This window comes from Schistocerca nitens, chromosome 6 (assembly GCF_023898315.1).
Source record: "Schistocerca nitens isolate TAMUIC-IGC-003100 chromosome 6, iqSchNite1.1, whole genome shotgun sequence".
Classification (NCBI taxonomy): Eukaryota; Metazoa; Arthropoda; class Insecta; order Orthoptera; family Acrididae; genus Schistocerca; species Schistocerca nitens.
The window spans coordinates 292,907,929-292,933,572 of NC_064619.1; the positions used below are offsets into that span (position 1 = coordinate 292,907,929).

The 25,644-nt window shown below is 43.9% G+C and overlaps 1 protein-coding gene across 1 annotated transcript in view; it reads right to left on the reverse strand.

The window, feature by feature from the left end:
* LOC126263328 (cytochrome P450 4C1-like) overlaps positions 1 to 25,644 on the reverse strand; it is a 120,617-nt gene that overhangs the window by 67,346 nt on the left and 27,627 nt on the right. The window contains exon 3 of the mRNA XM_049960418.1: positions 157 to 330. Within this exon, the coding sequence (XP_049816375.1) occupies positions 157 to 330 (174 nt within the window). The remainder of the gene's footprint in view (positions 1 to 156; positions 331 to 25,644) is intronic.

Sequence of the window (25,644 nt, forward strand, 5' to 3'; positions counted from 1 at the left end):
TGCTTCTGTATACCCCTTGAAAATTATGTAATATCGAAACGCCTAAGGCAAACTTCATCCAGTAGAGTAGTGTGACAGACAAGTGGAGTTTCAGGTGTATAATGAAAGCGAAATTTCGCAGAAATGGACGCCAGGTGAGTGCCCGGCAAGGCTGACCTGCGTCGGCTGCGCCACACGTCCCCCCTGGAAGCGAGTAGTCCATTGCCCGTCAGTGGTCGCAGCACTTCCATGATGTAGTCGTCGCGGTCCACGTGCGCACCCGTGCTGAGCACCAGGCGCGCATGCTCCGGGTGTGACAGCAGCACGTACAGCCGCGGGCCCACCCACACCCTGCAACAGAACAGACCGTCCAAGTGTCCGCCGCCTGTTCCACACCATTCTTTCTGGGGCACTTTAGATGTTCCTATGGGTCCAAACTGCTGAGATCATCGGTCCCTAGGTTTACACACTGCTTAATCTAACTGAAACTAACTTACGCTAGGGAGGACTCGAACCTCCGTCGGGGGGGGGGGGGGGGGGGGGGAGCCACGCGAATCGTGACAAGGCACCTAAGACCCCACGGCTACCCAGCGCGGCTCGTCCTTGTCGAGTAATGCACCTTGTATGGTACATACAATGACATTTTTCTTTCACCTATACTTCTGAAATTACGTAGCATCGCATGGAGCTTCACTTGCGGCTACGTCCAGGAGTCATACGCTTTTAGGAGTGAGACTGCCTCAAGCCAGATTCTTATTACATAGATTTAATCGTAGTGTTCACTGGTGGATCCGGAATAGTTCTCTATCTCGCTACGTTCTTTAATGAGTCTAAATATTGCCGTCGTCTCACGGGGCGTCAAAACGCACGTCGATGATAAGCTGGTAGCATCACGGCGTGGAATTTCAGGTTCTACCACGCTGCGGAGCATGAAATGAAGAATCTCACATGTCAGATTTTTGCCTCGTGTGGAGGAAGGCTATTAATATCCGACATCCTTTTACATCACAAGAAGTACTTACGTGCCCCCATATTATATTGAGTTAAACTAAGTATTTTGTGGGTTTCCTTTATCACAGAGTACGTTGTATGAATATAAGTTGTTTCAAAGCATCAGCAAAATGAAGATCTCTCGAAAACGCGTCATTTTAGCTATGATTTGTTATAATAAAGTGAAACCACATATCGGCAGATAAAGGGTTACTGTTTTCCATGTTTTTACTATTACAACTTGTGTTCCGTGAAAGTATTTCGTTACATTGCTACGCCACAATGATCTATTATAAGCGCGTCGTTTGGATACACTTTTTCATAGTCAGATATCTAATAATGACATTCGTGTATACAGTCTTTAGACAGTGAATATCATATACCAGGCCTCGCTTGCCATGCGGGAGTTGTAACTAAGCTATAGCGTCGTGAGATGGTAAGTGCAAGGTAGCAGAACTCTTTTCGCGTTCTGGGTCATTCTTATTAATTTAATGGAAATGTTACCGTCAGGAGTCGATGTTATTTATTGTGAGTAAAGTATTTTATGCAATATTTCCTGCAAATATTAACGATTGGGATGTTTCCCCAGCAATCGGAAATCTGAACTTAATTGCCAGAGTGTTTCAGAAAGTAAACATACACACTGAAATTTCTGTTTTCATGAAACTTCGTGTAAGATATATATATATATATATATATATATATATATATATATATATATATATATATATATATATATATCTCTTGGTTTTATGGACTGCCTCGAGTTTATATGTTGTCGGTAAAAATATTTTCCAGTTATAACAAGCAACTTTAAAAAAATCTCCTCTTCCATTCAAACGAGATTATGAAACGAATCTCGAATGTTGAAATCCATGCGATGAAGTACGTTACTTCAGAGTGATGGTAGTCAATGCAACATCGAGAATACGGAAATTATGCATGAGCAGAGTGACATTAGAAACTAACTATATTCAGTCTGAAACGGAAAATGGGATGAGATTCAAGTGAGTTAATGAATAACTTCTACTAGTATGTACGTTAGCTCGCTGTATAGCGTTATTTGCTGTTCAGGCCACCGAAGAGTCCAGAAAATTCTTTGCAGTTTTCTCTGCTTTTATTGGACAGTCGCTAACAGGGCTAACGCGCGTGAATTTATCATAAAGAACCTGTGTGATTTACGCGCCTGATGCCACAGGAGACCGCTGTGACCACAAATCACGATGGGCAGCACGTTCCGAAATGTAGCAATGCGTTGCACAACTTGCAGCAACCACGGAGGACACCACATTTTGCGTGCTTCACGATGAGGAACGCGTTCCGTGTGAGGACAGAATGCAGCACCAGTGCAGCGATGACCATAATCGACTTCGTCCACAATGCTGCCGTCAATGACCTTAAAACACTCAGACTTTGATCGGCATAAAAAGTATGCATGGAAGCTCTGCACATTCTCAGGAATATTAACATTCATCTTCAAATAAAAAAGGATACGATACATCAGCAAAAGGTCACTCTTCAATACAAGTCGAAATATTCCGCTAATACTCTTCTGATTTAGAAGCAGGCAAAAATAAATGAGAAATCCAATGCTAATTATTCCACGATATGCTTTAATTTCTCTGAAATGAGAATTGCTAACTTGCGATCAGTGCATACAGTGGTTGGACAAAAATGTGGAAATATTAAAAATAGAACACATTACACTGCCTAATACGGTATAATAAAGCCTTTGGCCTTCAGAACAGATTCCGACTGTCCGCCCCTTTACCTGGGTGATCAAAGCCTCCCACTGCCATGCAGCGGGCCTGGGTTCGATTGCGGGCCGGGTCAGAGGTTTACTCCGCTCAGGGCTTGGGTACTGTGTTGACGTCATCGTCATCGACACGCTATTCTCCTAATATGGTGTCACCTGAAATGACTTGCATTTCGACAGCCGATATTCCCCTTTGGGGACTCATGGCTATTTCATTTAATTTCATTTCCTACACTCTTCTCTCCCTCACCGCAAAGTTTCGAACCTGCAGCCACCATTAACTATTAATTCAGAAAAAAGATCGGACTGTAACACCTTAGTTGCACATTGCCGTGACAGTGCTGTCACTGCAACGCTTCATCAGGCACTAGTGCACCTCTCAGGTACAGAATGACTGAGGTTCAGCAGGGAGCCAAGTCAGTCATGTTTTGAACCAGTGCTATGAACGGATATCGGACACCTGTCAACGCTATCGAGGGTAATTTGTGCACTGTGCTGTATGGGGGCAGAATCCTCCGACCACTGTAGTCAACATTGCGGCGATGTGTTGGCCCTAGAACAGGATTAATTGCGGAGCACTCCGCTACCATTTTGTGAACAGCTTCCTGCACGAAGTAGGTAGAAACCAAATGGAATGGCCTTTGCTACCTACTCACACGAATTTGATAAAGAATGCTTTGGACAAACTGAAATTTGCAATGTGTCGTTGCGGGAATCCTCCTCACACAATGGACAAACACAATGGACAAACACAGGTACTGAATCGTTTAAAAGGGAATCTTATTGCATTATTCCTGCAAAACAATGGCGAAGTCAATGAACGATGAAGGTGGGTGGCTATTGCCCACCATTCTCCTCAAAACATAGCACAAAGGCTCAATAACATTGTGTTTACTGTGGTGCCCAGGGAAAGACGTGAAATTTTTCCTCGTGTTCACAGAATATCCTGGACAATGCGATCTGTGTGTACAGGGCGCTGTCGTCTTGTAACTCTCCATCACCTCTGAGGAACAAACGCTGTAGCATGGGCTGGACCTTATAAGTCAAAATGGTCACAAAATGCTTGCAGGTAATGCGGCCTTGCAGAATCACAATGCGCCACAAGGAATACCGCGATATGACTGCCCAAAACATCGCCGAACCGCCGCCATGTTTCAGTCTTTGGACGTAAACTCGGCCAGAAGTTGGAACCAGTGTGAAACAAGGCTCATTCGAACGAATTACTTTTTCTGTTGTTCCATACTCCAGGTTTTATGGCTTCGGCACCACATTTTCCTGTTACGGGCATTTACATCACTGCTGACTGATTCTAGTATTCCAGCCCGCAGTGCAATGCACTTCTTATAGAGCTCCATTCGTGTTCTTTTGGTGCTCACAGGGTTTGCGAGTGCGAGATTCAGTGCTGTAGTGACTTTTGCTGCTGTATTTCTTTTCGTCACAATCCTCTTATGTCACTACCACTCAACACACACTTTAACATAGTGGACGGTGTTTCTCCGCTTTCCCTGCATGCGGAATGGTTCAAATGGCTCTGAGCACTATGGGTGTGTGTGTGTATGTTGTTCAATTTTTGACAAAGGCCTTGTTGGCTGAAAGTTAACTTTCCGAAGGTCTTCTGTTGTGCCTTTCTGCGACTCACATCTCCGCTATATGGTAACAACTACCCTTTTCACTATATTGGAACGCCATCCTTATGTAGTTACAAAATGGTAAGGATGTTATGTATACTTCAAAACACATTAAATACTGAAACAACTCTTTGGACATACATTTGGTAGGACGCAGGGTAAAGTGAATGTCGCAAACGATTTGCGACACTACACTGCTGTCCTTCATACACACAGACACTTATTAGTGAACTTAAATATGAGGTATGTCACCATTCACGTTTATGACGGCTTGAGCTCTGCTGGGGACACTTCTTATGAGGTGGCTGAATGTCTGTAAATTAATGGTAGCCCACTCTTCCTCAGCAGCCGAAACCAGAGAAAGAAGTGATATTGAACGCTGGGATCTAGAGCAAAGTCGACGACTTAACTCATCACAAAGGGGTTCTGTTTGGTTTAGGTCGAGACTATGGGCAGGCCAGCCCATTTAAGGAATGTTGTTGTTCACAGACCATTGTCTCATAGATGCTGACTTAGGCTGATTCAATCAACCATTGTGTCCGAACTGCTCCTCTACTGTACGTAGTATACAGTGCTGTAAAATGTATTCATATCATTCCACATGCAGTGTTTTCTTACGATCAATAAGGGGACCACACCCTAACCACCGAAAACATCCCATGACCTAACAGTACCTCCCCCGTACCTCACTGATGGCACTATACATGAGGGAAGCAACGTTGTCCAGGTATTCGACAAAGTGGAACCATTCCATCGGACTGATACAGGATATAGCGTGCTTCTTCATTCCAAATCACTTGTTCCCACGCTCTCACTATCACTCACGCTCGCTCTTTACACCATCTCAAGCATCGCTTAGCGCTGACTACAGAAGTTTGTGGCTTAGGTGGAGCTGCTCGACATTTATACTCTATTCTCTTTACTCCATACGCACAATCTCTGTGGTAGCTGGACTGCTGGTAGCTCTTTGTATTTCACGAGTGATTCCTTCTGCTGATTACAGTCAAGTTTTCACAACCACACTCCGCAACAGTCAACAGAATCTGTCGGTCACTATATGACGTCTACCTTGCCTTAGGTGTGGTTGTTCCTTCACGTTTCGACTTCGCATTCACATCGCCAACAGTCGACGTGAGCAACCTTAGAAGTTTTGAAATGTTCCTAATGGATTTGTTATTCAAGTGATATCCAACGACTCGCCCACGTTAGGAGCCACTGAATTCCCCTGACCAACTCAATCTGCTGTTGCTCTCCTATACTGAAGACACAGTACTGCCCGCCTCCTCTTATACTGGCTGGTCCTTTTCATCTGAGGGTTACAGGTGACGGCCGCATTATATAGCGGTGTCCAGGTACTTTTGATCAGATAGTGTATCCTTCTTCGACAATCATCTGGCGTGTGATAAATTCTGCAATCGTGGGTGAACAAAATCTGACGCCATTGTTCAGAGGTCCTTTCGATGTGATAGTCGCTCACTTTATTCGTATCGTACAGTGCTCTATTTTTTCTTCTTTCCATTGATTTGTTGTTCGTAATGGACGCCTGGAGGCCACATCACTCGTGTGAACGCGTTTGAGTAGTGTGTGAGTCGACGCAGCCCTCCCACTGATAGAGCGTAGTTCTGCTGCAGTCTTCCCCGGACGACTACGAGCCGTAATCTATAGGTACCGGTCAGCAGGTGGTGTCGTTGACGACGGGTGACCTCTGCCATGCAGATGGTTCAGATGGCTCTGAGCACTATGGGACTTAACTTCTGAGGTCATCAGTCCCCTAGAACTTAGAACTACTTAAACCTAACTAACCTAAGGACATCACACACATCCATGCCCGAGGCAGGACTCGAACCTGCGACCGTAGCGGTCGCGCGGTTCCAGACTGAAGAGCCTAGAACTAGAACCGCTCGGCCACTCCGGCCGGAGCCATGCAGATCTTGAATGTTTCGTGTCGCAAGAGAAAGCTCAATGTCTGAATGGCGGCTAGAATATTTCGTTGATAACTTTCCATGTTAACAACCCTTCTTGCCGTAAACAGATAATTCGCACGTAGTCTGAGACTGAAAGGGCATTGCCTGACATAATGCCGTGTTGAACAGCGTACGGAGGCTACAATTTGCCGTTCTCAACTGAAGGCGTTACGTGCTCTACTGAACTGTATTCGATCAGTTACACGCCATCCAGCGCTATGAAACGACGAACAGTTAAAATTTTTCGAAGGAATGCAGGTGCATGCAGCAGCGATGTAAGTGACATGCTGGACACTCAGTGAAGTGATTAAAATATCTAAAAACTTGTCGTAAAAGTTTATGGAAAACAAAATAACGAGCTAGTAATGTCTTCGTGTTAATTTTAGCACATACTGCATTCAAAGGTGGGAAATGATTATTCTCTGAGTTAAAATAAAACCGGCAATAAAAACCACCATTTCTCTTTAATACTGACAGTAATCTCGATAAACGATAACAAAATACACAAAAAATTTACTATTGCGAATACGAGTTACTGTACGTAACAAGGAGTTTGAACTGCTGACATCTTTGAAATGAATGGAAGTTCATGCGATGTTGATCTAACTGAGATGTTCGAAACTCAGTAAACTGGCTGAAAGCTTTTGACATGAAGAGGGAAATTTTAAACGTAAGGAAAATAAACAGAAAATGTTATTTCATTAATGTTTTAAAAAGAAATTAAAAGAAAAATATGAAGGTGTATTTCATATTAAAAATTATCTAAATGACTTAAGTGCCTGCCTTCGAAAAATTTCTCTACCGATCCGCTCTATAACAGCACGTGAAAAAACAAAAGCTTTAAATTCTCCGTCCGATTCTGATTTCCCTTATTTTATTAAGATATCCATTTCTCCCCACTTATATAGGAGTCAACAATATATTTGCGCGTTCGAAGGACAAAGTTGGAGAGTGGAATTTTGTGAAAAGATCATGCCTCAACGAATTACGTCTTTATTTTAATGATTGCCACCCGAACTCGCGTAACGTATCTGTGATTCTCTCTCCGTCTCTCTTCCTCTTTCTCTCTCTCTGTCCTATTTCGAGACGGTAAAAAACGACGTGTCCTTGTTTGAAGCTTTGGATGTCCTCCGTGAAATGTCTCTGGCAAGGAGCGCATATCGTAGAGCAGTACTCTAGCGGGTACGGGCAAGCTTAGTGGAGGCAGTCTCTTTAGTAGATCTGTTGCATGTTCTACATGTTTTGTAAATTAAACGCAGTCTCTGGTTCGTCTTCGTCACATTATATATGTGATCATTCCAATTTAAATCGTTCATAATTATGATCTCTAAGTATTTAGTTGAATTGAAGGCCTTTACATTTGTGCGACTTATCGTGCAAACCAAATTTAATGGAATCCTTTTAGTACTCATGAGGATGACCTCACACTCTTCATTATTTAGAGTCAATTGCCACTTTTTGCAGCATACGAATAGCTTGTGTAAGTCATTTTGCAATAGGCACTGATTTGCTGATGACTTTACTGGACGTAAATGACAGCATCGTCGGCACACAATCTAAGAGGGTTGCGCATATTGTATGACAGAAACAGCAGAAGGCCTACAACACTTCCTTGGGTAACGCCTGATATCAATCCCATTTTACTCGATGGCTTACCATGAATTATTACGGACTGTATGTGATCTTTCTGACAGGAAATGAAGAATCCAGTCTCACAACTGGGGCGATACTTCATAGGCACGCAATCTGATCAGATGCCGCTTATAAGGAACGGTATCGAAAGCCTACGAGAATGCCCGAATCATGGAGTCAGGGTGGCTTTTTCCCCTCAGAATAGTGCGACGGTTGGATGTCCGTAGAGTATCACGAAGAGTGCTATATGTTCACACCCATAAGAATCTTATAGTCTGAGAGTTAATCTCCGACATTCTTACACAAACCGGTCACCACGAACTGTCTGTACTCTTGCGTTATAGTATTTCAGAATTTACGTAGCAATTACATAACTGGTTGACAGTCACAGTTTCTTGTACCGTAGTCGACCAGGAGGCAGTTGTGTGACGTAGAGAGTTTCAAGAATACGAGTGTAAACCGCAAAGGCGAACCGCAGTGCTTCTCAATTACAGGCAGGATGGCGTTGCAGATAATCGATAGTCTAGTACTACTGCGCGAAGGTCTCGACAAAGAGGCCTTGCAATAACGTAACGCGAAGATCCCGTTGTCGTCGACACCTTGAAAGACTTCCCTCGGATGTAAGCTCACTCATTGGGTGTGAAATTGGCCTCAAGGATGCTTGCTCGATATCTGTACCTGCTATGCCGTGCTTTTGTACTCAGGTCTAGGTCACACGCGCGCTCTTCGCTAGTATTTATTCGAATCGGCAAGATTTGTACACAATATATGACGTGAATGAAATAACTGATCATGAATTTCTGTAACGCAGCAGATAAAAATTTAACAACTGGGTAGGCATACAGCAGTAAGAAGAAGATAACGTCGTGAGCAATACAAGTTGTTTCGTAAGTAACGAACACATTTCGTTTCTCGATAAATTTCAGTAGATTAAATGCGGAATTTGTTGTGAGACATAGTAGAAAACATCCCGCTTCAGACCCTATAGTTTCATGAAGTTCCGACAGGTGGCAGCGCTATTCGTAGCCTTGAAAATGGCGTCTGTAACGGACGTGTGTTCCAAGCAGAGAGCTGTCACTGATTTCTTTTGGTGGGAAACCAGAGCTTCAAAGATATTGAAAGGTTCTTGCAGAATGTCTATGGAGACCTGGCAGTGCACAAAAGCGCGTTGAGTCGTTGGGCAAGGAGTCTGTCATCACCGCAACAAGGTCGGACAAACCTGCATGATCTCCACCGTACCAGCCGGCGCACAAGGCAGTGATTCCTGCAGTGTAGGAACGTCCAGATACTCTCATTCGATATGATCGACGGATGCAAACGAACTTCTCCATCTCCTTGACGACGTAAAGCCTCACACAAATCTGCACTCCCGAGGGGAGCTCACAAAACTTCATTGGACTGTTATTCCTCATCCGCCCTACACCAGGGATCTCGCACTTTCAGACTTTCATCCGTTTGGTCCACAGGAAGCAGTACATGGATGATGAGGAGGTTATTGATATAGCAAGACCTCGATCAGTAGAGCGGTACAGTGCGGGAATATAGGGACTTCCCGTAAGGTGGTGTAAGGCCGTCGCATTGAACGGAGATTCCGTTGGAAAAACAGGGTTTTGTTGCGAAAAGGTGGGAAATAATACGGTGTCTTGGATCCTGAATGAAACCAACCAGCTTTTAGAAAAAAGTGTTGACTGAGCGCCCGTCGTGGGTAGGATATATGGCGTTGGTCTTTCTTTTCCTTGTCAATACTTTTAGAGCTCATCTTTATTATTACTAATATCTTTTGGAGCTTATTACTGGTCATTTTTGCCGGCTGTCTTTTTGTATGGATAGAGAACTGGATTCACTGAACTCAGGAAGAGACCTCAAACATAGTTAAAATTAACTAGATTTAAGTTGGAGGATATGAGGTGGCCGACGGCCGAAATCAGTCAGTTGTACAATGGGAACACCGTCAGAATTTAGTCCAAACGAATAAACAAAGTGCAATTTGCAGATAAAAGGAAAATGTCTTCACAAGTAGTCGCCCTCGTCTTTATACTGCAGATTCTAGCACAGAGAGTCAGACATAATGGTCATTTACCGGAGCTCATTAATATATACGAAGCTATTTCAGTCACGTAAATTTACTCCAAAATACCGTAGAAAAAAGATTTGCATATACTACGCAGTTTCATAATGAACAACCGAGATGAACTAATTAAAAAACCTAATCGATAAAATTTACAAAAAGCTTTGTTCACAACGAGAGCAGAGCTCGCCAAATGCATATCTTACCAACCTAGAACGACCTGTGAACGAAAAGCATTGTCTCTCAGCGCACCTGTATACTGAGCGGCTGGTGGGGGAAAAAGAGGTACTTGTTACCTATACATGCAAATTACTCGAGAGCGGAGTGTTCACTTCCCGTCACTGACCTGTCTACTAGTCCTATCCCAGGTTGTTGAAAAGTCACGTTGGCACTTACCGACAGTGGCACTACGCTAATTTGTGATTATAAGTGAGTTTGCTTCGAAAAGTTGAAGTGTCACCAGCTACACAGATACATGCACAGGGAAGAGTGGAATGGAAAACGGACTTCATCAGGGAAAACAAAATTAAACAAACCATAGACTGTGGTTTATTGGCAGAACAAATTGCGAATGTAACATGTCTGCTAAAGAGACTGCTTACACAACATTGTCCGACCTCTTCTGAAGCATTGCTGTGCAGTGGTGGATCCGCATTAGATATGATTGACGGGGGACATCAAAAAGTTCAAAGAAGGGCATCTCGTTTTGTATTATTGGCAGTCATTAAAACAGCCCGTTTTTTGCTGCGACAGTTTCTTCTCATGAAATTTCAATGACCAAAGTTCTTTTCAGAACGGGAAAATATTTTTTTGTTGCCCACATACCTAGGGAGAAATGATCATTATCATAAAATAAGAGAAATCAGACTTTGTAGGAAAGATTTAAGTGTTCATTTCTCCCGCGCGCCGATCGAGAGTGGAACGGTAGAGAAGTAGCTTAAGGGTGATTCGATGAACGCTCTGCCAGGTACTTAATTGTGAAGTGCTGAATAATCATGTAGATGTAGATGCAGATGAAGTATACACAAGTGGATTTTTCTTTGCCAGAGGATGGGGGAATATGGAGGAAGCGAAGTGAAAGAAAAATTGAAAAACGGAAGTAACAAGGTGCTGACAACAATTTGTTGCACAAGTTGCACACAGCTTTATGAAAGTAGGATATATTGTCCGCTTTCAACCATTAGAGACCGAATACCACCTCAGGCAGAACAAACATGGGAAAAAATCAGCGATCGTCTTCTTTAAGGAACCATACCAACATTCGCCAACAGTGATTAACGAAAACGCAAGGGAAAGTAGATGCGAACAATCCGGCAGGTATTGAACCTCATTCTTCGCTAATATGTGTTCACTGTCTGAATCACATAGTCACTCTACCCAGTGTCAATCATAAAAGAGACTAATCAGGGTTGATCGATGGAAATTTGAACTCCATTTCTACACAACGCAAGTCCTGTATCCTCAAAATTAACCAGAAACGTAATGCATTAATAGACTTTAGGCCTCATGACTACTGAATGCGGGCATTTCATGTAATATATTACGCCCACATATGTACTTTCTCGTCCGTCGGTAAGACCCTGCTAATACGGAACTTACATCCTGCGTTGATAAGTTGTTCAGAAGCACAACCTGCCCTGAAGTGATGTGTAATGTTTCTCATCTGCGTAAAGCTGCGGAAAATCTAGCTCCACTACACCTGTCTACTGAGTGCACGATATTATAATACTCCCAATGCATGGAGGGGCAACTATGAACCTGAATGGTGAGAGCAGCTGGTGGAGTTGAGGTGAGAGTCCAGGAGGCTCCAGACAAACGAAGATGCAAATGTAACATGTTATTTATTGAAACATCGGCGCTGTGTGGGACACTAGGTCAGTAACCGGCTGGTCCCTGAATTATGTTGTGCTGGCTGCCTGCACATCTCGTTACTCTGACGTGGAGTCTCCATCAAATACCGGCCTCGTTACTTAAGGTGGTCATGCGGTTTCCGTGCCAGCGGCATGCATACTCGACGCTGCTGTATCTACTGTGGGCTGCGAGATGCCCGGCTGCGTCACGGTGATGGATACCCACCACGATGGGACTCGTGCCCCGCGATGACGAACGATGCTGATGTACAAGGGCAGCAAGTCGCTGCCCCCAGGACAGGAGTCGGCTGTACTAATGGAGTTAACCTGGGATGACCAGCTGCACCATGGTAGTGAATCTGAGGAGGGACTTAATGCGAAGAGATGTTGCCTGTCATGGCCTCGAATGGTGACATCTACTGGGGTCCATGTGGCGATCTCGTCCGTCACAGCCACATCGGCCTGGAAGAGATGAGAAGCTAAGATTAATTTCGTTGCAAAGATGCCCAGTTCTTATAGTCACCAGTAGCACACTTGTCGTGCATATACACCACTACCAGTCACTTATGGTAAAAGACCTCCGCCACTGTCAGTGTGCAAATCTGTTTTGCCCTTCCTGTAGTATAAATAATAATAATTTCATGTAGTTCAGTAGCCTAGTTCATGTCTTTCTATTAGACGTCTCTCCAGCGAGCTGAGTGTCCCTTGCCAGTTATCCATCCAGGGAAAGGGGACCCCTACAGTTTTAAGTTAAATTCACACCACGTGCTATTTCTGGCTATTCCTCACATTGTGGTCCGACCAGGTTTGGATCCCACATCCTCAAAGTTTTCAGGTACAAGCTTTACCCCTCAACTACCAACTGCTCTAATCTCTGCAGTACCGCTAAGTTCGCTGTTTCAGCAAAGTAAACTGCCTCGCAACGCTGTGTAGGTCTTGTTGAATATTACAGTGGCCACATACCGTACTCGCCTGCCATCAGCACTCGTGCATTACTGCTACGTCGTTGAGGCTCCATTAATATACCCAAATATTATCTCTATGCTACGTTACTCTGCTCTGTGAGAAGACCCAGTCCCTCAGGTCGACCTTAAAAACCGTTTCGTATTATATTACCTCTATGTGTTCGTACAAAATACAGAGAAATTTTAACCAAAACAACTGGCGGTTTGCCCATATGTGTTAGATACTACATCGAGTCTTACTTACTATGCTGCTTCCTGCTGCTTTTCTTATGACTTTATTTAGCAGACTTGTTTTGCAGTTCTGTATGTTTAACCTTCATGGATTGCCTCGTTGCTTAACACTACATCTACATTTTTTTGCTTCCAGACTACATGGTTACACTCTCTCTTATACTCTAGGGATCCAGTCTAATGGAATTTGGGCTATAAGTGGTTTATGCTGACAGTCACCTCTTTGCCTCAAAAGAATGAAAGCTACGTACAGGAGAGCTAGAGCCATCGTGGAATTGGTATTACTGCACTCAAAATCACCGTGAAGCCTCGTTGTCCTCCTCTCAACTGCTCTACGTACTGCATTACCTGCTTGGATGAAATGCGCTCTTCCTGTGCAGCAATGAATCGATCCAAAGAATGGATTAGGTCAGGTTCTAAAGATTGATTTAGAAATGCTATGTTTGGGGCCGGCAACAATTCCAAAGGTTCATCTGTTCAGCACAATTGCCGTTGTAGATGACCACTTGCGTGATTTACACAATCGTGGCTGGTAGCTGTAAGGTAGGCCTTTTTAGTTCGCATTTGGTCCTATTGTTTAATATCCCACTTCCCTTACGATAAGACCATGAGGCCTTTTTTAAGGTTTCCCTGATCGTAACAACAAGTCACTTTTACCAAGTCATCATGATCCAATGAAAATCTGCTTGCTGGACATGCAACCTGTGATCCACGATATCCCTTAGACACTCTAGTCCTTTTTGTCAGACTAAGGGCAACTGTACAGTGCATGTTCTCAGGCTGGTTAGTATTACCCCGGTCGGACACACCGTGACCTTCCCCTTTGAATGTGTTGTGACTCCTCCTCTGTCATGACCGCACGCTTGCTACCATCTTCCGAAACTAAATCCCGTGGAACCTCACCTGCACGAATTTTCCAAGAACTCCCCTCTTCACTGTTGGGTGAATAGCGTAGTACTTAAAATATACAATCGTGTTCGGTAAGTTTTCACTTCTAATGATGCTATGTGGTAACACAAGAGTAGGTTTTGTCTGTTGGGTTCCATGATTATGCTTAAATCAGGCGGTAGCTCGCAATGTGCTTTCTGTAGCCCCTTCAAATGCTCATCAGGTGACGGAATGCAATACTGCTATGAAGCGTATTCTTTCCATGCTTACCCTCCACGTATTGCAATCTAAGGACAGGACCAAATACGAAGGATACTCAGAAAGTAAGGAACGATAGGTCGCGAAATGGAAACCACAGTGAAAATCAAACTGTTTTATTTGCAATGGTTAGCTACACCTTCGAGCTACTTCTCTAGACAGTCGCCGCTCAGACAACCGTCGTAGCGTTGTACCAACTTTTCAATTCCCTCGTCATAGGATACAGCCGCCAGTGATTTTCTGCAATTTTCTACTTTGGACTGCAGCTCGTTGTCTGTGTCAAAATATTGTCTCCATAGACAGCGGTTCATTTGAGCACAGATGAACTTCAGGGGTAGCCAGTTACGGGCTGTATTGTGGGTGCAGGAGCATCTGCATTGTCCCTGCAGAGTGCGGCCGAGAATTGTCATGTAGAACGAACCGCAATGACAGCTTTTTATGTGGATTGCATAGCTTCAGGCGAAATCTTTTGCCAGGCCCTCATACTTGGCGGGGTTCGCTCCCGGTAGCTGAATGGTCATCGTGACGGATTGTCAATCATATGGGCCCGGGTTCGATTCCCGGCTGGGTGAGGGAAGTTTCTTCACCCACGGACTGGGTGTTGTGCTGTCATCATCATCCTACCATCCTCATTGACTGCAGGCCACCGCAGTGGCGTCAATTGTAAGACCGGCACCCGGCAAACTGTTTGCCCGATGGGGCGCCCTAGCCATACGATTAAATAAAAACACTTGGCGGGAGAAGTTAACTTTTAGCTATCTTTACGTTCTCACTGTGGGTTCACAACTGAAAAGAGCGACATAATGCGATCGACGAGCGTACTAGACACATTGCCCAACACATCTGTGCAAAGCTTCATCAGATTTTCACAGTATTTTCCATTTCGCGACCGATCGTTCCTTATTTTCTGAATAACCCTCGTATCACCCTACCTCCCTCCGCAGGAGACTTGCACGCCCGTTCATAAACAACAATAACAAAAGAAAAAATCTTTATACCGACGTGACTTATACGCAACAATCCTATACACAGGCAAACATACACTCCTGGAAATGGAAAAAAGAACACATTGACACCGGTGTGTCAGACCCACCATACTTGCTCCGGACACTGCGAGAGGGCTGTACAAGCAATGATCACATGCACGGCACAGCGGACGCACCAGGAACCGCGGTGTTGGCCGCGGAATGGCGCTAGCTGCGCAGCATTTGTGCACCGCCGCCGTCAGTGTCAGCCAGTTTGCCGTGGCATACGGAGCTCCATCGCAGTCTTTAACACTGGTAGCATGCCGCGACAGCGTGGACGTGAACCGTATGTGCAGTTGACGGACTTTGAGCGAGGGCGTATAGTGGGCATGCGGGAGGCCGGGTGGACGTTCCGCCGAATTGCTCAACACGTGGGGCGTGAGGTCTCCACAGTACATCGATGTTGTCGCCAGTGGTCGGCGGAAGGTGCACGTGCCCGTCGACCTGGGACCGGACCGCAGCGACGCACGGATGCACGCCAAGACCGTAGGATCCTACGCAGTGCCGTAGGGGACCGCACCGCCACTTCCCAGCAAATTAGGGACACTGTTGCTCCTGGGGTATCGGCGAGGACCATTCGCAACCGTCTCCATGAAGCTGGGCTACGGTCCCGCACACCGTTAGGCCGTCTTCCGCTCACGCCCCAACATCGTGCAGCCCGCCTCCAGTGGTGTCGCGACAGGCGTGAATGGAGGGACGAATGGAGACGTGTCGTCTTCAGCGATGAGAGTCGCTTCTGCCTTGGTGCCAATGATGGTCGTATGCGTGTTTGGCGCCGTGCAGGTGAGCGCCACAATCAGGACTGCATACGACCGAGGCACACAGGGCCAACACCCGGCATCATGGTGTGGGGAGCGATCTCCTACACTGGCCGTACACCACTGGTGATCGTCGAGGGGACACTGAATAGTGCACGGTACATCCAAACCGTCATCGAACCCATCGTTCTACCATTCCTAGACCGGCAAGGGAACTTGCTGTTCCAACAGGACAATGCACGTCCGCATGTATCCCGTGCCACCCAACGTGCTCTAGAAGGTGTAAGTCAACTATCCTGGCCAGCAAGATCTCCGGATCTGTCCCCCATTGAGCATGTTTGGGACTGGATGAAGCGTCGTCTCACGCGGTCTGCACGTCCAGCACGAACGCTGGTCCAACTGAGGCGCCAGGTGGAAATGGCATGGCAAGCCGTTCCACAGGACTACATCCAGCATCTCTACGATCGTCTCCATGGGAGAATAGCAGCCTGCATTGCTGCGAAAGGTGGATATACACTGTACTAGTGCCGACATTGTGCATGCTCTGTTGCCTGTGTCTATGTGCCTGCGGTTCTGTCAGTGTGATCATGTGATGTATCTGACCCCAGGAATGTGTCAATAAAGTTTCCCCTTCCTGGGACAATGAATTCACGGTGTTCTTATTTCAATTTCCAGGAGTGTATAAACAAAAGAAATCAGCCGAGCGGTCTGAGGCGCTGCAGTCATAGACTGTGCGGCTGGTCCCGGCGGAGGTTAGAGCCCTCCCTTCGGCATGGATGTGTGTGTTTGTCCTTAGGATAATTTAGGTTAAGTAGTGTGTAAGCTTAGGGTATGATGACTTTAGCAGTTAAGTCCCATAAGATTTCACATACATTTGAACATTTTTGAATAAAAGAAATCCTTGAAGAACACCCCGCATCTTCTTGAGCTTTACAATGAATGTACTTCGTGGATGAGCTCAACTGCATCTTCTTATCTTTTCCTCTGGTTCTTCCTACCCGAATTTTCTCCAGTTCCATCCTTGAAACTTCTGGAATCGAATCTGCAGCACCCCAAAAATGTTGTAGAGTCACAACATGAACCATCGTCGTTGTTATTGACAGCTAAAGCTTCACATTGACTGTAGAAGTAATCTCCAACATCTGATAAGGTCCTTGACATCTTGCTACGAACTACTTAGTCTTCCATTTTGGCAAGAAAGGACTGGATAACATTAACCATTGCCCTGCTGTGTACTGCGGTAAACGTGCTGCACGTTTCGCTGATTCGTTCTGCTTCTCTGCCACCTTCGTATTCACCTTCTGTACTCGTTTCCGTACTCCTTGCAGTGTTTTTGGCAAACTCACATACCGACTCTCCATCTTTACTTTCCTTTGCTTTTATCAAATCGAACGGTGATGGTATTTACCGACAGTTCACCACCTCATACTGGGACAACCCAGTATTCGCGTGTACTTTTGAATTATATGCTGACACCACGTACACCTATATCTACGTCTACGTATATACTCAGGCCACCGTACGGTGCGTGGCGGAGGCTACTCCATACCACTACTAATCGTTCCCTTTCCTGTACTGCTCGTAAATAGAGCGAGATAAAAACGACTGTCTATAAGTTCCGTATGAGATCGAGTTTCTCGTATCTTAGCGTGGTCCTAAAGCTAAATGTATACTGGCGGCGGTAGAATCGTTCTGCAGTTAGCTTCAAATCCCATTTTCTCTAAATTTTCTCAATAACTTTGCTTCAAAAAACTGTCCCTTTCCTCCAGGGATCCCCATTTGAGTTCTCGAAGCATCTGCTAATAGTTGCTTGTTATTGGAAGAAAAGGTAACAAGTCTAGGAGCCCGGATCTGAATTACTTCATATCTTCATTGACTCCGACCTTTCCTCGAGCAGTGTTCAAGAATGGGTCATACTAGTGTCCTATACGCGCTGAACTCCACTTTCCTAAAATTCTTCCAATAAACGAAAGTTGACCATTCGCCTTCCCTACTACAACGAACTTAACATGCCCATCCCACTTCATATGGCTTCGAAAGGTTATGCCTAGGTATTTAACCAATATGACTCTGAGAAGCAAGACGCTGCTAATGCAAGACGCTACTCATCGCATTAAAAATGGCTCTGAGCACTATGGGACTTAACATCTGAGGTCATCAGTCCCCTAGAACTTAGAACTACCTAAACCTAACTAACCTAAGGACATCACAAACATCCATGCCCAAGGCAGGATTCGAACCTGCAACCGTGACAGTCGCGCGGTTCCGCACTGAAGCGCCTAGAACCGCTTGGTCACCGCGGCCAGCTCATAGCATTAACTTACATTTTTCAACATTTAGAGCTGGATGCCATTAATCACACCAACTAGAAATTTTCTGTAACTTATCTCGTATCCTCCTCAAGTCACTCAAAGACGACACCTTCCCGCATAACACAGCTTCATCAGTAAACACCCACAGAATGCTGCTCACCTTGTACACCAGAACACTTATGTACATGCAAAATAACAGCTATTCTACCACACTGCCCTGGGGCACTCCTGACGATACCCTTATCTCTGACGAACACTCGCCGTCAAGGACAACGTACTGGTTGTTACTTCAGAAGTCTGCGAGCCGCTCATATAACTGGTAATCTATTCCGTACGCTCGTACCTTAGTTAACAGTCTGAACTGCGCCAAATGCTTTCGGAAATCTAGGAATATGGAACCTGCCTACTGCCCTTCATAACATGGTTCACAGCATATCGTGTGAGAAAAGGGCAAGCTGAGCTTAGCCCAAGTAATACTTTTGAATCCATGCTGACTTGTAGACAGACGTCTTCCGTCTTAAGGAAATTCATTATATTCAAAATGAGAGTATGTTAAGAATTCTGCAGCATACAAGTGTTAAATAAATTGATCTGCGGGTCCGTTCTTTTATCTTTATTACACAGAGGAGTCATTTTCACTTATTTCCAGTCGCTTTGGACTTTACTCTGGACAAGAAATTCGCGATAAATGCAAGTTGAGTAAGGTCAATGCAAATAGCGTACTCTTTGTAACACCGAATAGGGATTCTATACGGATCTTGTGCTTCATTCGTTTTCAACTCTTTCAGTTCTTTCTCTACGCTCAGAGTGCATATTACCATGATCTGCGTTATGGTCAACCGATGGTATGTTGGTACGATTCTGCCTCATGAACGATTTCTTAATCCATTAAGTATATATCCTGTTCACAGTGACGTGCGTTCACAACTTAATACTTTTTTAACTGGTCTTTGTACCTGTTCCTTTCTGCCACTGGCCAGCATGAAATTTGTGCCTTGTAACACTCATACTTGGCACATTAAACTTCAACAGCCAGTTGTTAACCATTGCTTATGTAACTAGAAATGCCTGCTAATTGGGCATATCAACCTTCTCCACACGTTGAGAAAAGTTATCTATTATTGTTAATACGAATCAGGTTACTAAGTGCCTACGATTGAACGTCTGTTCCAAGCATTCCAAAAGGTTTTGATGCTTCTGGTGCCTACAGCAATAACACTCACTCACAGTAATATCGCTGAGCACAAATTATACGATACTCCAAATGTACTGATCCACATCTGATTTTCTTCCTCCCCACCTGTATCTCGTACCTACTCTCCAGATTGTAGAACTGCACCCTCTATGATGAGCTAACATGAAGAATTTTCTTTGAACACTTTTATTTTTAAAATGACGAAAGAAAAATGAGTTGTAGCGTTTACAGGTGTTTTAATTAACCATGAAGTAATGAATCAGTGGGACAATTAATATTCATTGTCTCTAATAATCTTCTTTTATATAATGATGAAGTAATTCTCAATGCATTGTGAGTGCTGCCGAGAACTCCTTCACAGAAAAGAAAGCTAACTACCCACATTGGGGGTAGACACTTGTTTCACTACTCGTGCCCCTAGTGGCACACGCTTCACTGAGCCTGTGCACATCCATTTAATATCAACTAAGTTGAAATGCATGGACTCCACATATTGTTCGTAAATCACTTGATTAATTATCTCTTTACTTTTGAACTGATAAAAATTGGAAGACCAGGCTGCAAATGCTTTTTGTCGGATCACTGCCACTAATAATAATAATTTAATAATAATAATAATATGTAGGCCCTACAGCACTGTAGTAGCCATTACATTGTTACTGTTGTGTTGTGCTGTCAGTTAGTTTGTGTATCTGTTGCGAAGTGAATAATGAACCAACTTATGGCCATGCAACTCGGAAAAGTAATTTTCATGAGAAACTTAAGCGTATGTGACACATATTTCTCAGCTTCAATATCACAGATGCATGGTACAAAGAACAAAGTATGAGTGTAATGTGGACTATGTGAGGAAGATGTTGTTCATGCATCTGTTTCACAAACTGTAAACTCCAACAAATCGTGACGTGCTTCAGTGTTAATATCGAGAAACATGTAGTTACTTGTGTAAACAGTATTACAGTCTTATGAAATAGTATTAACAGTAATAATATTTTAAAAATAATTTGGTTTCCTAACTGAAACAAAATCTAACCTCTTGTTTTCATCCGTGAGAAAATTTAATTTTACACCTCATGGGATGGCTGCCTGCACGTTGGTAATCACTGCTATAGGTAGGTAAGACCGTTTTAGATGCTTGCGCTATATCAGTTCTAGCTACTGAATTATAATCTAATAGCACTGGCGTTAATCAAAGCCTTGGCAACTTCTAGCTGTGTCAAACACTGTCTACCGCAGAGGCTCATTTATCCAGCTTGGTAACTTCCGCGATTTGAAAATGTCTGTTATAAAAGCCCCTGCAGAAAAACGAAGCCATACTGCGGCTATAACCGTCCATAATTCCGAAAGTGCTGCCGGTACAGCATTTTGGGCACCAAGTGACCTTCCCATTATGTTCCATAAATGTTCGATGGGTGCCCAAACAATTCTCTCGAACTGTCCACAATGTTCTTCAAACCAATCATCTATAAAAATGTCACCGTGTTTTAAGAACACGTCGCCTATGGTCTCTAATTAGCCGAACATCACCACTTCCAATCAATGATCCATGTAAACATAGCCTAAACCAATATGGAGGCATCATAAGCTTCCACAACGCTTTTTTGACAACTTGGCTCTATGGTTTCGTGGAGTCTGCATCACACTCGAACCGTACCACCTGCTCTTACCAACTGAAATCTGGATTCGTCTAGTAAGACCACGGTTTCCCAGCAGTCTAGCATCCAACCGATATAACAAGCGCAGGAAAGGCGCTGCAGGCGATGTCGTGGTGTTTACAGAGGCACTCCCGTAGGTCGTCTGCAGCTTTAACTCAATAACGCCCAATTTCGCCACACTGTCGTAACGGATAAGTTCGTACGTTCCACATTGATATCTGCGTTTATTCAAAGTAGTGTTTCTTGTTTGTTAGCACTGACAACTCCACGCAAACGTTGCTGCTCTCGGTCATTAAGTGAAGGCCATCGGCCACTGCGTTGGCCATGGTGAGAGCTAATGCCTGCAATTTGATAGTCTCGGGACTGTCTTGACACTGTGGCTCTCGAAATATTGAATGGCCTAACGATTTCCAAAATGGAATTTTCCATGTATCTAGATCCAACTACAATTTCGCGTTCAAAGTCTGTTAATCCCCGTCCCCCGTGCGGCCATAATCACATCGGAATCCTTATCTCGTAAATCGTCTGATTACAATGGACAGCTCCGCCAATATACTGCCGTTCTATACGTAGTATACGCGAAACTACCGCAGTATGTAAATGTACATATCGCCGTCTCATGACTTGGGGTCACTCCAGTGTAACGTAAAAACGTGCTGTGGAACTATTCACACTTATATCTTGAAGCAAACATTACAAATATTATAATGTTTTAATTTAAATTGTATAGTAATACTGCTAGTTTTCCATGTTTTAGGAGAAACAGATCCAGTGATGATTGCGGTATTTCACCAACAATATTTAAGTGAATTAAACAAACATAAAGGTCATGCGGTTCTAGACGCTACAGTCTGGAACCGCGCGACCGCTACGGTCGCAGGTTCGAATCCTGCCTCAGGCATGGATGTGTGTGATGTCCTTAGGTTAGTTAGGTTTAAATAGTTCTAAGTTCTAGGGGACTGATGACCAAAGAAGTTAAGTCTCATAGTGCTCAGAACCATTTGAACCAACCAAACATAAAGTGAGTGCATCAAGGCGAACTTCTAGCTGCCATATTGTTTTAGGCAAACACGGGCCAACAAAATAAGTGTTCCAGTTGCAATGACCCGATAAATGAAGTATGAAATGAAAATGTTCAAGAAATAACGAAGGAGGAAAGAGATAATAGATACTGTTTGTTGTAGGTACATGTATGTGTTGAGTGTTTCTCGTATGTATCGAACAAGATCCCTTGTGTTGCTTGAAGGTCAGTCGTGAGCACCGAGTGCGGGAAGCTTGTTTGCGCAACGACCTTCGCAAAGTTTCCACAGCTGTCGTGACACCCGCGGCGGAGTTGTTGCAGGAGACCGAGTACACAGGAGTCAAGGATGCCTTATAAAAAAGCGACCTCTAGAGGCAGACACTTCTTCTGGTATGTCTCAGTGTTGTGCTTCTACAACAGACGTTCCTCGTCTTCGAAGTACCTCCCTGTGCTGGTTTCGCTTGTGATACCAATGCAGCCCAGTAACGTTCCTTGACCTCATTCGCTAATGTCGCACTTTGCCGTTGCAGATCCGCAAGTAGGAGTGGAGGGCGGGGTGATAGACAGGGGGGGGGGGGGGGGGAAGAGGTGGACGGCGTTAGTCCTGCTTCGCTACATAAGGAAAGGAAAGGAAAGGAAGATAAATCTCTTTCTCTTTTTTCTTCGTGCATAACATCACACGGAGCACAAGCTGTGATAGGCCAGGTATTTGGAAGGTAAGCGAATGTTTTATTTTTTTTAAGAAATCATCCCGCAACTGGTATTATTTTATAGTACACAGAGAGATGACGGAAATTTCAGGTATGACATACAGTCATGTAAGAGGCATGTCATCATTTTATGGAATTCAAAGTTTTATGCGTTTTTTTCCTTTTTATTCCCTTTATTTATTATTAAAATTTTATTTATTTTGATTATGCACTGTATTATGTTGTTCGCTGTTGTGAATATATGTAATAAATAAAGTTTGTCAGTTAGCACCTCTATTCACCTCCTCTTCCCATTCTTAATTTTAGCCATACGTACTCTGTTTCAGCAGGTCAGTTTAGTAAATTTTCGATTTTGTAAAATGTAATTTATGTGTATTTCCTTTTTTATGTAATATGACACGTGACTACTGTGTCACCCATCTATCATTTTTTTTCTCCTCCACCCCTATTGTTTTTGTGCTTATTGTAATTTCTCGTTTTTCATAAATTGTAACACTTAATTTTATGGTCTTCACTGTATTAAGTCCTATTTGGTACGCTCTGTTTTTACGTAATTTTGCGTCTCTGTTTGTTTTGTCGAACATTTTCAGCGCTAACCTGAGCTACTATTCATGCCACCGTGTGGCCACGTTTGTTACTTTGTACGTAACGTCATATTTTCTCATTCAACCGTACTCTGATATTCGTTACCAATGTGCCTATGAAGCTCCCTAACTTCTTTTGATTTATGTTCTTCTCACCATGTGTTAATTTATATTTGGTAATTCCTTTAAAAAAATTATGTTCAACGTACTTTTGTACCCTTTCTGCAGATATTCTGAATGTAAAAATACTAGTACGCATCAATACATTTGCTGAACACGAAGCGCCTAAAATTTTTCTCCAGGGACCATAACAGCTCAACAGAGTCTTACTTAGTTCTTTCTAGTAAGGGGTGTGAAAAGAAATGTTTTCGTCTAGGTGATTTCCAAAGAAATCTTGCAATCAGAACATCTGTAGTCGTGATAACCATCACTTATCGCCGGCCGGAGTGGCCGAGCGGTTCTAGGCGCTACAGTCTGGAACCGCGCGACCACTACGGTCGCAGGTTCGGATCGTGCCTCGGGCATGGATGTGTGTGATGTCCTTAGGTTAGTTAGGTTTAAGTAGTTCTAAGTTCTGGGGGACTGATGACCTCAGAAGTTATGTCCCATAGTGCTCAGAGCCATTTCAACAATTTGAACCATCACTTATCACCGTAGAAAAAATTTCAAGGCAAGTAGTTATTGCGTTATTCGGAAAGTAGGTTATGTTAACTCATAACAAAGTACCAGTAATTAGAAGCTACTTTTATAATATGTAACTTATAAGCTACACCTGTCATAGATTTCTCTACATAGTTGCCTCCTACATTAACGCATTTGTCATATGAAGCAAAGGATTTTCTATGCTCACGTCGTAAAATTCTGCTGTCGGTGAGATAAACTTTGCTCTGACACTCTCCTCTAAATCGTCATCTTCAAACAGCCTTGACCCTGACCATTTTTTCGTCTTCAGAAACAACTGAAAATCAATGGGTGACAAAATAGGACTGTACGAAGAATAATCACACAATGCCCAGCTGGAATTGTTTCGTAATGTTTGTTTGAGTACCTAAAAACATTACTAGAACTAAACATGCCACGCCTATTGTTCAGGATGGTTCTTCTCAGTCTGTTGACAATACATCAGAGACTTTCAGTGTTTGTCGTAGTGCTTCTTTCAGTGAAACCAACAAGGAGTATTCTCTTTCTATCACAAATTTTCGCGTTCGAAGATGTTTGGCGGCACTTTAAAGGCTCACGTGGCGAGCTAGTGCGGCCCCACTCGGTCGATAGGCTTTTTCTCCCCGGTGATCTACACAGTCCAGGTTTCATTCCCTATCAATATGTGATTGAATAATTCCTGTCCGTCTGCATCGTAATTCATCAGAAACGTTAATGCAGTTCCCACCCTTTTCATGTTGTGGACATGCCAGGAGCATTAGCGCCCATCGTGCACAAAATTTATGATAACCAAGCTTATCTCCGGGGATCCAGATTCAGGTTTTCCGTGATTTCCCTAAATCGCTGCAGGCGCATGCCGGGAGGTTCCTTTGAAAGTGCGCGACCGACTTCCTTCCACATCCTTCCCTAACCAGGTGGAACCGGTGACCTCCCTGTTTGGTCTTCTCCGCAGTATCACCCAACCAACCAACCAAGCTTCTTAGTCATACGTCTGTAAAACCATTTCCATGACATCTGAGGCGAAACTGATTAGTAATTCTGCAATCGTGAACCGTCGTTTTCTTTGATTCTGTCATTAACCTTTGCAAGAAGTTCATTTGTCACTTCAGTTGATCGTCTATTTTCTTCTTGAACAGGGACGTACTTTGGACCTTCCCGAATGGAACGTCATGACTTTCTTACAATGCTACGGCTCATATACACATAGCAAAAACTTTGCCATGAATATCTATAGCTTTGATGTTTTTCGCTCACAGAAAACGAATTACAGTATTTATTTCCAAGGCAGCAGGACTTTCGACGATAACGACCATTTTGATTTAATGGCCCTACACACGCAACAACCGACCAACAGACAAACTGAACGTGTGTAGGCGCTTTGATCAACCGACCGAGCAGCTTTTTTTGTACGGCGGTCGGTTTGGTAAGACCACCCGACAGCCCACACACTTCAAGCGATCCGATCGACTCCGCCAATTCACACAACAAATTATGCTGTGTGAAGCGCTGTCGTGA